This window comes from Pteropus alecto, unplaced genomic scaffold (assembly GCF_000325575.1).
Source record: "Pteropus alecto unplaced genomic scaffold, ASM32557v1 scaffold86, whole genome shotgun sequence".
Taxonomy (NCBI): domain Eukaryota; kingdom Metazoa; phylum Chordata; class Mammalia; order Chiroptera; family Pteropodidae; genus Pteropus; species Pteropus alecto.
In genome coordinates, this window is record NW_006442109.1 from 27,715,643 (window position 1) to 27,730,005 (window position 14,363).

Consider the following 14,363-nt stretch of genomic DNA (forward strand, 5'->3'; position numbering starts at 1 on the left):
GCACGGGCGAAGGATGGGACCAAAGGGGTCCTGGGGTCGCGGCGCTGGGCCGGAGGCGGGGTCGCCACCTACATCTTTCGGGTACGCGCTTGCCTTCACGGGGGCAGCTCTGAATACCAGCGCTCAGTTTTAGAATCCTAAACCTCTTCCCACGGGCGCACACACCGGAGCTCTACGTACAGGCCATAGGCCTGGCTGGGAGCTCCTTCCCTTACTACAGCCCCAGGGGCGGTAGGTAGCCCTGGCCCAATGCCCAGGTCCTCACTCGACGGCTGAAGGGCGCGCCCCTGAAAGCGCCGCTAGCCCCCTAGCTGCACGCGGACAAGCTGCAGCTGCTGCTGGTGGCGGCGGGAGGAGGCGATCGCGCCCACCTGAAGCGGCAGGAAGAAGGCGGGACTCAGGCCTCCCAGAAAATTAGAGAGCTGCTCTGCAGCGCGTGAGTAGCGGGAAAGGCGAGGCAGCAGGAGCGGGTGCGGGAATGCAAGGAAGGCGGGTGTGCTCCCCATCCCCGTGGCCAGACGTTCTGCTGTCGTTTCTCAGGTGGAGGGAGAGTCTGGACATTGCGGGCTCGCTCTCAGCAGGCTGGCAGCTAACGGGAAGAGACTGAGGGCGGCCAGGGCTGCTCAGAGAGCTGGGCTACATTTGGCTCGGCCACAGCGGGAGGCTTAGGAGTGGCAGCGGGGGGCCTGCCTACAGAGGCAGCGGAGGCTACTGGGCCACCCCCAGGGTGAAGTGAGGTAGAGCCTTAGAAGAGGCCGAGTCCTTCGGAAGGATGGATGGGAAATGTGTTGAGCGCTGCTCCAGGCCAGAGCAGGTAGAGTAATAAATTGCTCTTAGAAAAAGAGGTCAGGTAAGTTGCAAATCACACATGCAGACTGGACTCTCTAGATTGTCATTTAAATCCAGGATTTTCCCATCACAATAGGTCTCCTCGGTTCTGCAGCAGCCCAGAAACTTTGAACTGGTTGAGGTAGCAAACTGAGAGGACAGGCAGAAAGGCAGGGATAGCTTAAGTCAGTTCTCAAAGTGTGGTCTCTGAACCAGTAGCATCAGTATAGCCTAGGAAGTTGTTAGAAATGAAAATTCTCAGCCTCTCTCCAACCTACTGAACCAGAAACTCTAGGTGATTCTAATATACTCTAGAGTTTAGAAACCACCGATGTAAAGAAACAGAGCCTTGTGTTTGTTCGGGCTGTACTGTTCATAAGTACTTTATATGTGTGTGCATGTGTGTGTACACACACACACATGCACACACACACACACACACACACATATATATATAATTCTCCATTATCACAGAAATGGAACATGTGGTTGGGCCTCTCCCATTTCATAACTGAGGATGTGGGACCAGAGGGGTTAGACAGAAAAGGAGGTGAGACAGGTCCAGCTGATTACTCCCTCCCCACTCCCTGGCTCCTGGCTCCTCCTTGTGAACTGGCAGCACCTGTATTGTAATGCTAGCGCAGAGAAGGCCACACTAGGATTTCCACTGGAAGACTCCAGCCTCCCCAATCTTCATAAGCCAGCTTCCCATCTGTGAGGCAGCTGTGTACCCCTTTCCCCCCTCATTTTGTAGCCAAACCCTCTTTCCATTTCCATTTCTATTTCCAGGAGGTGATGCCTCTGAGACCGATATCTTCTGGGCTAATGGGGAGGATGAGTTATCCTTCCCACACCCTAGCAATGATCTCTACTTGCAGCCTCTGGCAGGTTTTGGCCCCTATCTCCCACCTTTCATCCTGGCCTGGCTCTTTTCCTCAATCCCTGAGCCCACTCCCATCTGAGCCATCAATTCTGCACTGTAAACTATCTGCTTCTTGCACAGCACAGGAATTTGAGAACTGGGCTGTCAGTTGTGATGCCAGCATTGGGCATTCTGGAGAGCTTGTCAAGTATCTCCTTGCTGTGAATTCTCAAATACCTTTGAGCTCAAGGATTCCAGAAGAGGGAGTATTCAGGCTAGACAGAAGTCTCCCAAGCCCTCCCACCCACACTTAAATGCCTGGTGTTGCCTCTTGTTCCAAAGTCCAGGGCTAGAATTAACCACATGGCTGGGAAAAAGTATGTATGTCCCCTTCCTCACCTATAATATCTATTCTTTTACTCATAATAATGGGGAACCATGGAGAAATGGAGATCTGACTGCACCTCAGTTGTAGTCATTGGCTTTTGAAAGACTTCAAATGGCAAGCAGAACTCCCCTCAGCCAAATGCATGTGCCCAGAGGGCATGGAGCTAGCTGCTGATAACATCATCAGCATGGGTAAGTTCTGCCTTTGTCGAAGGTCTGGACTCCTGGGGCCACAGGCTGGGAGAAGTTGAGTATTGGGCATGTTGCCTGCTATGTGCCAGGCACTGTGTTAGGTGTAGGCAGGAGACTGGAGATGTATCAGTGCATGCTCTTCCTTCAGGGAGTATGTAGTCTAGTGGTCTAGTATGGGAGGAGAAATAGTTACCTATCTATCTATCTTTCTATCTACCAATCATCTAGATCTATATTGATATATGGATCTATCTATCTAAATCTACATCTAGATATAGATATATTATCAAAATAGCAATTGCCACGGGGGGTGCAAAGTGTTTTAGGGGTTCTCCAGAGAGAGAGAGGTGCTTGTCTGGGATAAGTGGGGAAAGTGTCGTGGAAAAGTTAATACTTGAGCTGAGTCTTGAGGCACGGGTAAAACCTGGGATAGAGGGACAGAGAGTAGCTTCCCACAAGAGGTATCTCTCTTTGTCTCTAGACATGCCCATCACACCCGCGCCAGGCCCTCTGGTTCTATTGGTGGTTGTGGGGGTGACCTCTACACTGAGCTTCCTTATGGTGTGTGGGGTCCTGATTCTGGCTATGAAGCATCCAACAGGTATGGCTATTCAAGGCTGCCCACCTCTCCACTGAGCTGTGTGGTGTCCCAGGAGCAGACACAGCTGATTTCAAGACCCCTATTCCCAGTAGAGCAGTAGCAGACTCCTCTGGGGTTCTAAGAGTAGAAGCAGTTGGAGAGGCTCAGGGAAAACATTTGCTTTAATGGGCATCTGGAGAGGTGTCCTGGGCAGGGGGAGGCAAAGCAGAGTGGGCCTGATGAGCAGGTAGAGAGTATGCCATTGTTCCTTCCATCCTCAGTGAACCGTAGAAGTGGCAGGGCCTGGGGACAAGGCTTCCAGATCCTGAGCTTGAGCTAAGCAAGCTTTGAACCTCCATCATCAGGACAGCTCCCAACCCCTACTACTGCCATATGGGGCTTGGCATGGCCCAGTCCTGGCCTTTGCTTCCAGGGCTTACTGAGGTTTCCCCAGCCAATGTCACTCTGCTCAGGTGAGTCCTCCCCCTCCTTCTAAAAATCTATGTACTCTGAACCCCTACCCCACCCCTCATCCTGCTCCTTGCTGTGGGGAATTATAAATCCTAGAGAGCAGTTAGCTCAAACCCCTCGTGTAGAGGAGTTAGAGGCCAGAGAAGCTCCAAAAGGAAAAGTAACTTGTCCAGGGTCAGCTGTCATCCCCAATTCTGGGGAATGATTCCTTTGGAGCAAGCGTTGCCTCCACCCCAGGGTGTCTGCAAGGACCTAAGGGATGGCCTCATACAGACTCTTACCCCACATGTGCCCTCTCTTCTGCCCCAGCTCTGTGTCAGTCAACATTGCCTCTTCAGGGCTTGTACTTGGGGACATGTCATGATTTGATTCCTGGGGAGAAGCAGGAGTTCATACCCACTCATGGCTGTGAAGAATCCTCCTCCCCCTCAGACTCTCATATAAGTCCAGCTGGGGGGTAGGGATGGGGCAAGGGAGGTAAAGGAGACACTAGACTCTTTAGGACCCTTCCTCAGGCTCAGCCACCCACTCCCTCCCAACCTGTCGTCCGCAGAACCCTGGGCCATGGTGCCTTTGGAGAGGCCTATGAAGGACTGGTAATTGACCTTCCTGGGCACCCCAGTTCCCTGCAGGTAGCTGTCAAGGTGAGAGTGGGTGGGACTTCTGCCTGGAGGTAAGAGAGCAGGGATCAGTGGAGGGAGAAACAATTGTTGGAGCTAGGGTCAGCCCACCCTCCTGAAGCGTCTGGGGAACTCAGGAGCTCTGTGCCCTTTTCCTTCCCAGACCCTGCCAGAACTCCAGGACAAGCTGGATTTCCTCATGGAGACACTCATCATCAAGTGTACCTGGGGCCAGGGGCCAGGGTGGAAGGTGTGGGGAAGGCACCCAGAACTGCCTGCTGGAACAGCCTCTTTTTTCCCCGGGGCTGAGAGGTTGCAAGCCTAGGGACACAGAGGTCCCCTAGAGCATGTTTTCTTTCTCTTTTGGTGATAGGGTATGTGTACTACCCACCCAGCAAGTTCAGCCATTAAAATATTGAGCTTTGTGTGAGGTTCAGCTTCCAGGCTACCCATCCTCTGATTCTGCTGGAGTTGATGTCTGGAGGGGACATGAAGAGTTTCCTGAGGCATAGCTGGCCACACCTGGTAACCCTTCTCCCAGCGCTCCACGCCCCTCTAAAGACCCTGTTCATGTATCCCAAAACCTCTTTGGATTAATGTGCCCTCTGCCCAACCCAGGGCCAGCTGTCATCTCTGGTCATGCAGAACCTGCTTTAGCTGGCTCAGGACCCACTATTTGGAGGAAAATTACTTGTCTATAGGTTGAGAGCGATCTTGGCTCCAGGGACCCCTAGCCAAACTCTCTCCCAAAGAATAAGCCCTTCCACATAAATTTTATGAAAGTAGATTAGAACCAGAGATTCTGAGTTTGGCAGCAATTTGTTTTTGCTGACTCTACAGGGACATTGCTGCCAGGAACTGCCTGCTGAGCTGCACTGGGCCCAACCTAGTGGCCAAGACTGGGGACTTCAGGTTGACAAGTTATCTATAGGTATGGGGCCTAGGTAGGTGGGGAAGCCTTTTGCTTCAAAGGAGTTTCCCAGCAGCACTCTGTGGCATTTGAACTCATCGCTCTCCTCCTTCCTCCTGTGGAGCTAGTTATCACTGCAAGGGGGGCCGGGCTCTGCTGCGGTCAAGTGGATGCCCCCAGAGGCCTTCCTAGAAGGAATCTTCACATTTAAGACAGACTCCTGGTGATAACACATCCTCTCCCTTTCCCTGCCTTGGGCCACCTCATGTGATGGAAAAGGGAAGCTATGTCTGATAGGCTTCATTCAGTTTCCCCCACTCATGATGCAGGTCTTCTGGGGTACTGCTCTGGAAGATCTTCTCATTGGGTTACATGTCCTACTCTGGTTACTCTGGACTTTGTAGTCGGAAGTTGACATATAGACCCTCCCAGGGACTGTCCAAGGCCTGTGTGAGTATGGAGTGTTGCCCAGGGATGGAGATTCTTCACAGCCATGGGGGCGGGGCATGAACTCCTGCTTCTCCCCAGGTATTGTATCATGACTCACTGTTGGCAGCACCAGCCTGAACTCTGCCCTAGCTTTGCTGGCATCTTGGAGCATCATCAGTACTAAACTCAGGTATGCCCTATGACCTGCCCTGACCATCCTGGTCTTGAGGGTCAGGAAGGAAGCCGTAAAACACTGGCCCTCTGCTCCCTTACCCTCCCATTATAGGACACTGATGTGCTAGATTCACCCCTGCCAATGGAACTGAGGCCCACCCTGGAAGAGCAAGGAGCTTCTGGGCTGGGGAGCAGGTCTTTGGAGTGCTTAATATTCCCACAGGCCCAGAAATTGAATCTGGAGAGCTTGAAGAACTGGGGAGGGAGTCTTCTTGGCCCCTGGCTACCCTCAGGCCTCAAGCCCCCCAAATCCAGGTGCCTCCAATCTCAGAATCTTTAGAATCCTACCTATAACTCCTGGGCCCCAAGGGTGAGGACTCAGGCATTGATGCTAGCAAGTGTTCCTCCCTGCACTCCTCCCCAGACTTCTAGGTGGCTTGTTATTCCAGTAGCCTCTTTCCCCACCTCCCAGTCTGTTTTGTGTGCCTGGGCCTGTCTCAGGGCTGGCATGCACCACTGAACTTTCCATCCTGGAAACCAGCCCCAGGCCTCCTGGGGAGGGGCCTGGCCACTCCTAGTCTTTGATCTTTGGGACCAGAGGCCACCCCTCCCCCACTCCAGGAGTTGAAATTGCCTCCTGCAGGAAGCCTTCTCTGGATTGCCCTTCCCCCATAAGCATCTTTCATTTGAGCAGACCCCAACCCTACAAACGCCTCTAATAAAGAACTCATATCCTCCATTGATCTGAGTGGACATGAGGGATGCCTGGGAATTGAGAAAGAGGAGACCAAAGGAGGGAGGAGATGAGGCTGAGTCGTCAAAGCTGGTGTCTTTGAGTTTTATTGGGAAGTGGAGTCCATTGTAGTGTGGGAGATTAGACCAATCGATCTAGTGCCTGCAAAATAAAATTCCTTATCTGGCCTCCCTGGAGAGGTACAGAGCCCCCTCAAAAGAACTGGGCTGAGGAAAAAGCCCATTGTCCCAGTCTATTCCGGTAAATTAGTGTCATTGGCTCTGGGACCCCTGGGGCTCGAATGGGGGTGGGGGACAACCCCGGTGCGTGCAGTGCGTCCCATAGTGGTTGGCACTTGGCCCTGCAAGACCCTGTGAACTGCCCCAACCTCTGGGTTTCAGTCTCTTGCCCGCATGCAGGCATTCATGGCAGGGCCGCAGCCTGAAGGTCCATTGTCAGACCAGCTAGTCTGCGGGGAGGCAGGAGCCTAGCCTCATCTCTCCGCCAGACTGGCCAGGATGCTAATGAGATTGTCCAGCCCCAGCAAATAGCCATCCTCGCGGTTGCCCTCCTCCCAGGGCCTCCGGTGGTCCAGGGTCTCGCCGTCAGGGAGGGGAGTGGTCTTGCCGAAGTCGATGAGCCACACGCCGGCGCGATGACAATGATCATGCACGAAGAGCAGCGAACTGCCAATCACCTGCCGAGCCCCACTTGGTCTGACCACGGCCCTTTCTCCCAGAACCTCCTCCACCCTTTTCCCTCTGTAACCCTCGCAGACCCTCCAGCCCCCCACCTGAGCTTACCCCTCTCACCTCATGCCTCCGGAAGAACTCAGAGACCTCCAGGGTATCCCGAATCTGCAGCAGGCGGTTTAGATACCTTTTCTAGAGAGGGTAGAGTAGAAGAGGAAGGCAAATTAGCTAAACACTAATTGAGCCTCTGTTAATGGGGGCTCGGCTTGGCAAATACCCTGGTGAGGAAAATACAAGCCCCCACGTGGTATGCTGAACAGAAGGGAAGGAAAGGAACGTAAAACCATTACAATGCAATGTGAAAAATTCTAAGATGGGGGTCACAGGCGAGGGCAGTAGACTGGATGACCTGAGGGCACCTCTCAGTTTCAGGCTCTCGAATATCTCAGGGTTCTAGGATCCAGCGCTCACCAGCACTTCCGCATCCCCTTGCACAAACTCCTCAAAGACGCGGATCACCTGCTCCCGGCTTCGGGTAGTCTTGAAGTCGGTGCTGCAGGATCCGTCGGCTTTCTTAAGGAAGTGGGACAGGAAGTGTCAGGGGCCCCGTACCCGCCAGAGAGGGAAAGTTTGAAAGAAGGGACCTCTCGGGATGTTGGAGGCTGGGGACAGAGAGATGGCCGCCAGAGGGTGCCTTTGCAGGGGGATGGGGGGCCGACATGGAGAGCAGACACTGCGCTGTGGGGCTCGGTGGAGGAAGGGCCGGAGCTGTGCAAAGCGAAGTGGGCCTGGCCCACCTTGACGCCCTCGATGCGGAAGCCGAGTGTGGTGCTGGAGCTGATGCCTTCTCGCCACTGCATGTATCGCGGCTTAGTGACAGCGCGCTGCGCGTGTTCCTCTTCGGTGGGCGCTGCAGGATCCACCGCCAGCATCTTCTTATACATGTCCTTCCGCAGCTTGGGCCGCTCGCGGGCTTTGGTCAGCTCCTCTTCCAGGTAAGTCCTACGGAGGCACAGGCAGCGACGGAGCATGAGCGGGCACACCCCGAGACCCCATCGAGCGCGGCCCTGGGTACTGGGTAGAACGCTCGTCCCAGCCCTGGGGTTCCCGCCAGGTGGTCTCCACCCAGCTGGGCAGGGCACGCGTACCTTACGCCCATCTTGCAGTCAAGTACGCAGGGTCCATCGAAGCCGTCGAGCAGGTCCTGCAACTGCAGGTAGCTCTCGCCGTCGCGCTCCACCACGCCGTGGAAGGCGGGCACGCAGCCGCGCAGCGCATCAGCCATCAGCCGCGCCAGGCAGTAGCGCTCCGGCTCAGAGCTTCGTTTCAGGATCAGGCCGCTGGTGCCCGCCGCCTTGAAACTTCCTGCATACCCGCACTATTAGCGCTGCTTAGTTCATCCTTTACCCCTATACCCACTCACACAACCGCGCCTGCCCCATGCTCACCCGTGTGCCCAGCCAGCTGCACCCAGGCGTAGCGTTTCTTGAAAGGGCTCATGACCGGCAGATTCACCATGGTCCGGATCTTCTGCCAGTGGCTTTTCTGAAAGCAACACGGTCCGGGTCTGCATGTCCGGAGTCTCAGCAATGCGTAAGCCCTCCCTCCTCTGGAATAAGGTCTCGGCCAGCCCTGTCAGTCCGCAAGCAGCTAGCGCCTCATCATTCATTCATTCATTCAAGTAAAATTTATCATGCGCCTGTGTAGCGGACACTGAGATGCACAGGATGGTGACAGATATCTGAATGTGGTGAAAAGAGCCCCGGATTTAGCATCAAAAGGATCAGGTCTGCACTTCAGTTCTGCCGCTCAAAAGCTGCATGGGTAGGTTACTAAACTGCTTTGTCCAGGTTTTAGAACTTTTGTGAGCACAGGTTTACCGTAGGGAAATTGTGAGTAGGTCTGGGGTGGGACCAAAAATTTGCATTTCTACCAGTGCCTCAGGATATTCTGGGGCCTGAGAAACAAACCTCTGAGCGTCAGTTCCTTCATCTGTAAAATGGGAAAATAACACTATCACTGGGTTAAAGTAAATGAGGCTTGAGCGTAACAGGCTCTCTCCCAATCCCATTTCCTGGCAAGAAGCAGAAGCTGGAGAAATCTGGATTGTTGATTCATTCACTTGGGACCATAGGTTCCTTTCATTTAGGGAGACAGACAAAAGCAGTAACAAACATTTGGCCCAGGGCAGGGAGGCCAGCCCCGCAGGACCTGGAGAAAGAATGGCTTGGGGCTTCCCAAAATCCTCTGCTGTCCCTGGATACCATATCACTCTTCACCAGTTAGCAAGACCCAAAGGGCACCCTTGGTTCTGATCTGTACCCAGAAACCTGAGCTTTGAAAATGGGATGCAGAGCTGAGGGCCTGTCATCTTAGATGGGACTGGGAGGGAAATGTAGATTTTGCTGTACCTCTTGCCTCATGACCATTGCTTCTAGCCTCCACTGAATCCTGAGAGCATCTTCAAACTCTGGACCTTTCCTCTTCCCACCCAAAACTCATCATTCCTATGTAAACAGGTTTGTAGTACACACATTTGCTCATCCAAACTGCATGTCTGCTGCCTCCTCTCAGGGGTGCTTGCCTTTTAGAAGAGTTATAGATGTGTGCCCCCACAGGGCTGGAACCCAGAAATCCAGCCTCCCTGACCAGAGGGAGTTCTCAGAGGGAGAGGGAGAACTGGGGCAGTGGCCTAAGCAGGGGAAGGCTATTAACCATTAAGCCCTTTCTCATGGGAAAGAGATGGGGGTAGTAACAGAGCACTGGATGGGGAATCAGGAGTTAGTTCCAGACCTGGCTGTGTCACTTTCTAGCTGAGTAGCCCAAGTGAGAATTTCATCTCTGTGAGCCCATTTCCACTGGGAGGACAGAGCTGCTGTCATAACAAGAACTACCATTTGCTGACTGCCTACTGCATGCCAGGCACTTCTCAATCTCCATCAGATAGCATTGCTCCTGCTTTCCTACTGCAGTCCCTACATGGCACACTGTGGTGTGATCACATGTCCAATCCCCAGGGATCTGGGGGTGTAGCCAGAAGTAGCCCACTAGAAACATGACATCTCCTTCAAAACTCCCTTTTTTACTCTTTAAATACATTCAAGGTCTGCATTATGCTGCATAATAAATCCAGGTTTTATTATAAAACCTCCACCTCCAAATCCTCAAATAAAATTCCAGGAAGACGTGCCATGCGTATTCAGCAGCACCATCCTATACCCTCTTCTCCCACATTCAGTTTGAGAATCATGATGATGATGATCATCATCATGTACATGCACAGCAAGTACATGAGGTGGTGGCATTATTGCCATTTTACAGAAGGAAGTCAAGGCTTAGAGGAGTTAGCGTGCCCTCATTCCCTACTTCCAGCCTCTCAGTCTCTGGCTTAAGCTCTCTAGCAGCCCAGTCCCCTCCTCATGTTCCAATTGCTCCAGTATGTTCCAAAGTCCATGCTACCACCCTGACTCCCTTTGGGGATCAAATGGGACCCTGGAATGAGAAAGAGCTTTGTACTGGGTAAAGTGATTTGCAGCTACAAGGTCAAGTGTGTTTTGATCTCTGGGGAAACACTGAGATCTGCCTGGGGACCCGTCTCTGTTGGCTAGACACCTTTGTCTTCATCAAAAGGAATGGGTTTAATGATGGAGCTTCAAGCACCTTCAGGGGCCTACTGGCAGAATGTGGGGGACAGTGGGATAAGAGTGGAGTTAATCAGAGAGTAGATATATTTCTGTAGCCAGCCAAGTAGAAGAAGGTATCATCAGTCTTGGGTCAGGTGAGATGGGAGAACTGCATCAATCTTTCTTCTGGGATCATATAGGAGCAGTGAGTGGGGCAGAGAAGGTGGGAGAGGATGTGGTAGAAGAGGATGTAGCATCTGCAGCCCTAGACTACTGCTACTTGATTAATGTGGGATAACACAGCATCGTAAAATACGGTTAACACCTACTCTCCCCACCCCAATTTTGAGAAGATCATATCAGTCAAGAGCAGCAAAGACTGAGGCTGATTCCAGTCATGCAGGTTACAAAGGGGTTTCATACCCATTATGTCATTTAAGCTCTCCCAGCCACCTCCTAAGATTGTTGGTATGATAGAATTAACTCCCCTGATCGTAATGGATATGGTCAAACATGGAAGGAGTTGATGCAAGTGTCATGGAACTCATTGCCATCCTCCATCTGAGGGAGCTACCTCCCACAAGGAACATATGCATATAAAGATGCTTGTCTCCAAAAAGGTTCCTGGAAAATCATTCTTTGGTGGGTGGGTGGGGATTTGAGCACATGAACAACAGCAGGGAAGATATTTTTGAGCAGGTAAGGCTTTTATTGTATGGATATCAAAAAGCAGGTTTATTATGTTACAGAGTGAAATCTAGCTGAAAAGAAGGCCAAAGCCCCATCCTCTGGCCCAGCCTACTCCCCACAGAAGTCTAGGAAACCAACTCACAGCCAGAGCCTATCCTGGTATCTTGGGGCAAAAAGCCCAGGAGAGCTGACCCTGTGAGTCTTTGATGAAATCACAGGAAGACCCACTGATAATTGCTCACCCCTGGAGCTAGACAAGGAACATCTCTCTCAAGAAACATGCCTGCACATTAGCCTTTGATGATCTTTTGCCTAAGCTCTATTTGGAAGACCTGAAGACTCTTGCTTCTCAGATACACTTAGTGTCTGATGTGATATGAGTATCTGCCAGAGTGGACCCTTTGCTCTGTCTTTGGTACTCATCTCCATACTTCCTGACTCCCACTCCCTACCTCCAGCCATGCAGTCACTGGCTGAAGCTCTCTATCAGGCCAAACCCCTCCCCATGTTCCCTTTGTCCTATCAAACTAGCACTCCTGCTGGTGGTGGTGGTGGTGAAAGCGATCAGTTTAAATTTATAAAATCATTTGCACTAAGGTATAAGTGACCCACGACTTCACCCTCCCAGGAGCATTTACTTTTTAAAAAGGAAGTCGGTTAACCTAAATTCTGCTCTATAATTAGTGAAAAGTGAAGTGTGGGAGTTCTGGGTCCAGGACAGGACAGCATCCAGGTCTCCTTACCCATCCTAGAGCACCAAGAGAAAGAGAACCAAATGAACAGGATCCAGACACCCTCTCTTCTGCTAGAGCAACACTCCAAAATTATTTTAAGAGGCAGGCAAGGCCTAAGACTATGCCAGCTGCCCCTGGGGAAAGGGCCCCAACTCTGCCCCTGGCTTATATGGATTTCCCTGCTCTTGACTTTTCCCTCTGCTAGTAGAAAGGCCCAGGGAGAGTGGCAGGCTATCCTCAGCTATCCTGGAGGGATCTCAGCTTCAGGCTCCTAGAAGGAGAAGGATTTATGTGCCAGGCAGAGCCAAGGTAGAGCCTTTCCAGGCCTCCTTCAGCTCCAGCTATTCCCTGTATCTGCCCAGGCCGGAGTACTTATACTGGTGAGCTGGTAGTAATGCTGCTGCAGTACCCTTCTCCCAGCTGCATCCTTCACGTTCTGCCAGCCCATGGGATCTGCTTCGTGCCTGGGGAAGCCCTAAGGGCAGCCTGGGCGGGTGCACTGTGCCACTCCTGATCCGCTGCGAGGCAAAGTCCGCACCGGGGCGGCCCTTCCACGCGGACGCAGGCGCCTCTGTCAACACCCCCTGGCTTATCTGCCGCCGCGGCTGTTTGCCTTCGGGGAGGCCCCGGAGGGCTGGGGGTTGGGAAGGCCTGAGAGACGCAGCCTTGGAGCTGCAAGGGCCCTCAGCAGCCATCTGCTCCAGCTCCTGCCCGTGTCGGGAGACGGCGAGGTCCAGAGTGGGAAAGGCCGGTCAAAGATGCCCAGGGCACAGCTGCGACTGGTCCCTGGAGCCTTGACCCCAGCCGGGTTGCCTACTTCGCATACAGGCTTGGGTCGCTAGACCTCCTCTGCTCGCAGACGTTAGTGGGAAGCAGTGTTTGGACGGGTCTGCCCTCGTGGCCTTCCTCCTGTGCCCCCTCTCAGCTGTCAGATATTTGAGCGGGGGTGGGGGGAGGGGGCGAGGAGGAGCGGGGGGTGTGGTGTACCCGAAGCTACTGCTCCGGATTTTCGGAGGCGGGGAGGGAGGAGTCCTCTCACTGCCCCACATTCCATCACCCCCTAGATACCTGCCTCCCTACCTGGGCTAGGGTTGCGCTAGAACGACCATGGGTCAGGGGCACCCTTATTCTCCAGGGGAGGAGAGAGAGACTCCCCGAACCCTACACCTGGCGGCGGGGTATGTTCCTAGTCTAAGAGATTTTTTTTTCTTTTTCCTCTTATGTTACAAACCACACCGCCCTCTGGGTAATGTAAGTCTCAAGGGGTAACTAAGTCACAGATCCGTCGCAAGTCGTTAAAGTATCTCCACTGCCTGGTCCAATCCGAGCGTGTGGCGGAGCCTGGGTTCGGCAGGCCCGGGCCGCTCCCCAGTGCTGTCCCCACAGCTCCCAGGCAACCCTGGCGTGCGACCACAGTTCTCACCGCCCTTCTGGGAAGGCCCGGAGGCACCAGAGCCTGCAGGGAGCCCTTCGCTTTTACCTCAGCTCACGGGACACTTGCATAACGTGGATCGAGAACAATTCCTTCGCACTGACCACAGGGAGTTATTTAAAGTATTTCGCCTTCGTTTAAACAAGGGGCAAAAGACGGCTGTCCTGCGCGCGGCACACCCCAAAGGGACAAGCACGGGGAATGACTTCATCGTAACTTGGCCTGGATTATCCGAGGGTCCGATCTGGCCTCTGACACCAGAGACGGATATTAGCAGGCTGATCCCGCCTTTTCGGCCTCAGTTTACCCTCCCCTGGCCATAATTAGGCGCGGTAAACCGAGAAGGGCGGCGTTCCACCCCCTGTCGGAGCTCCCAGCCCCGCCCTTCCCGCGTCCACGCCTCGTGCGGGCGCCGGGAGCAGACGGCGGCGGTTCCTGAGCAGAGCCTGGAGCGCAGCTCCACTCCCACTCAGGAGAGGGAAACCGTGGCAACGGCGGGGGTGGGGCCGCGACGCGGGAGAGGGGGCGGCGAAAGAGAGAGACTCGTTCGCCCCTGTCTCTCCGAGAGTTCGCCGGGCAAAGCCGACCCCTGCGATTCGTCCAGCCCCACCACGCAGTCAGCAGGTCTCGCTCCCCCGCTCCCCACCCCACCGGGTCCCCGTGGCCGGTCGCAGACTCCGCCTCACTCGCTCTCTTGGACCCTCCACGGCTCGGGCCACGACCCTTCTGTGGAATCAGGGTGAAAACTGCCCAGGCGACCCCGACCCCTATGTCCCTTGGACAGTGAGAATCGGGCCTCAGCGGAGGGAGCTCGGGGCAGTCGTCGGCCCTCAGCGCGCTCCGAGCCGGGTCCCCAAAGCGAGGCCCCCGCGCCCGCGCTGGCCCCGCCCCCGCGGCCCGTACCTGACCCGCGTCCTCGCCGGCTTCCAGCTGCACGTTGCCGCGGCTCCGGCTCTCGCTGTCGCTCAGCAGATCGTCCTCCGAGTCCTCGGGCATTGACGAGGAG

At 54.0% G+C, this 14,363-nt stretch overlaps 2 protein-coding genes across 2 annotated transcripts in view; one reads left to right on the plus strand and one right to left on the minus strand.

Moving 5' to 3' along the window:
* LTK (leukocyte receptor tyrosine kinase) overlaps positions 1–6,677 on the plus strand; it is a 9,184-nt gene extending 2,507 nt beyond the window's left edge. The window contains 21 exon segments of the mRNA XM_025038758.1: positions 13–81; positions 312–435; positions 438–470; positions 541–663; positions 1,618–1,716; positions 2,117–2,269; positions 2,751–2,859; positions 3,131–3,322; positions 3,874–3,964; positions 4,104–4,159; positions 4,336–4,465; positions 4,559–4,608; positions 4,610–4,633; positions 4,748–4,870; positions 4,970–5,007; positions 5,010–5,073; positions 5,180–5,236; positions 5,238–5,300; positions 5,379–5,469; positions 5,566–5,823; positions 6,588–6,677. Coding sequence (XP_024894526.1) covers positions 13–81; positions 312–435; positions 438–470; positions 541–663; positions 1,618–1,716; positions 2,117–2,269; positions 2,751–2,859; positions 3,131–3,322; positions 3,874–3,964; positions 4,104–4,159; positions 4,336–4,465; positions 4,559–4,608; positions 4,610–4,633; positions 4,748–4,870; positions 4,970–5,007; positions 5,010–5,073; positions 5,180–5,236; positions 5,238–5,300; positions 5,379–5,469; positions 5,566–5,823; positions 6,588–6,677 — 2,037 coding nt within the window.
* The window catches only part of ITPKA (inositol-trisphosphate 3-kinase A), an 8,931-nt gene continuing 838 nt past the window's right edge, over positions 6,271–14,363 (minus strand). Inside the window, 7 exon segments of the mRNA XM_015595807.2 lie at positions 6,271–6,883; positions 6,999–7,070; positions 7,350–7,451; positions 7,676–7,880; positions 8,027–8,243; positions 8,327–8,423; positions 14,261–14,363. The exon segment at positions 14,261–14,363 is cut by the window's right edge and continues 124 nt beyond it. Of these exon segments, the coding sequence (XP_015451293.2) occupies positions 6,680–6,883; positions 6,999–7,070; positions 7,350–7,451; positions 7,676–7,880; positions 8,027–8,243; positions 8,327–8,423; positions 14,261–14,363 (1,000 nt within the window). The 3' untranslated portion in view covers positions 6,271–6,679.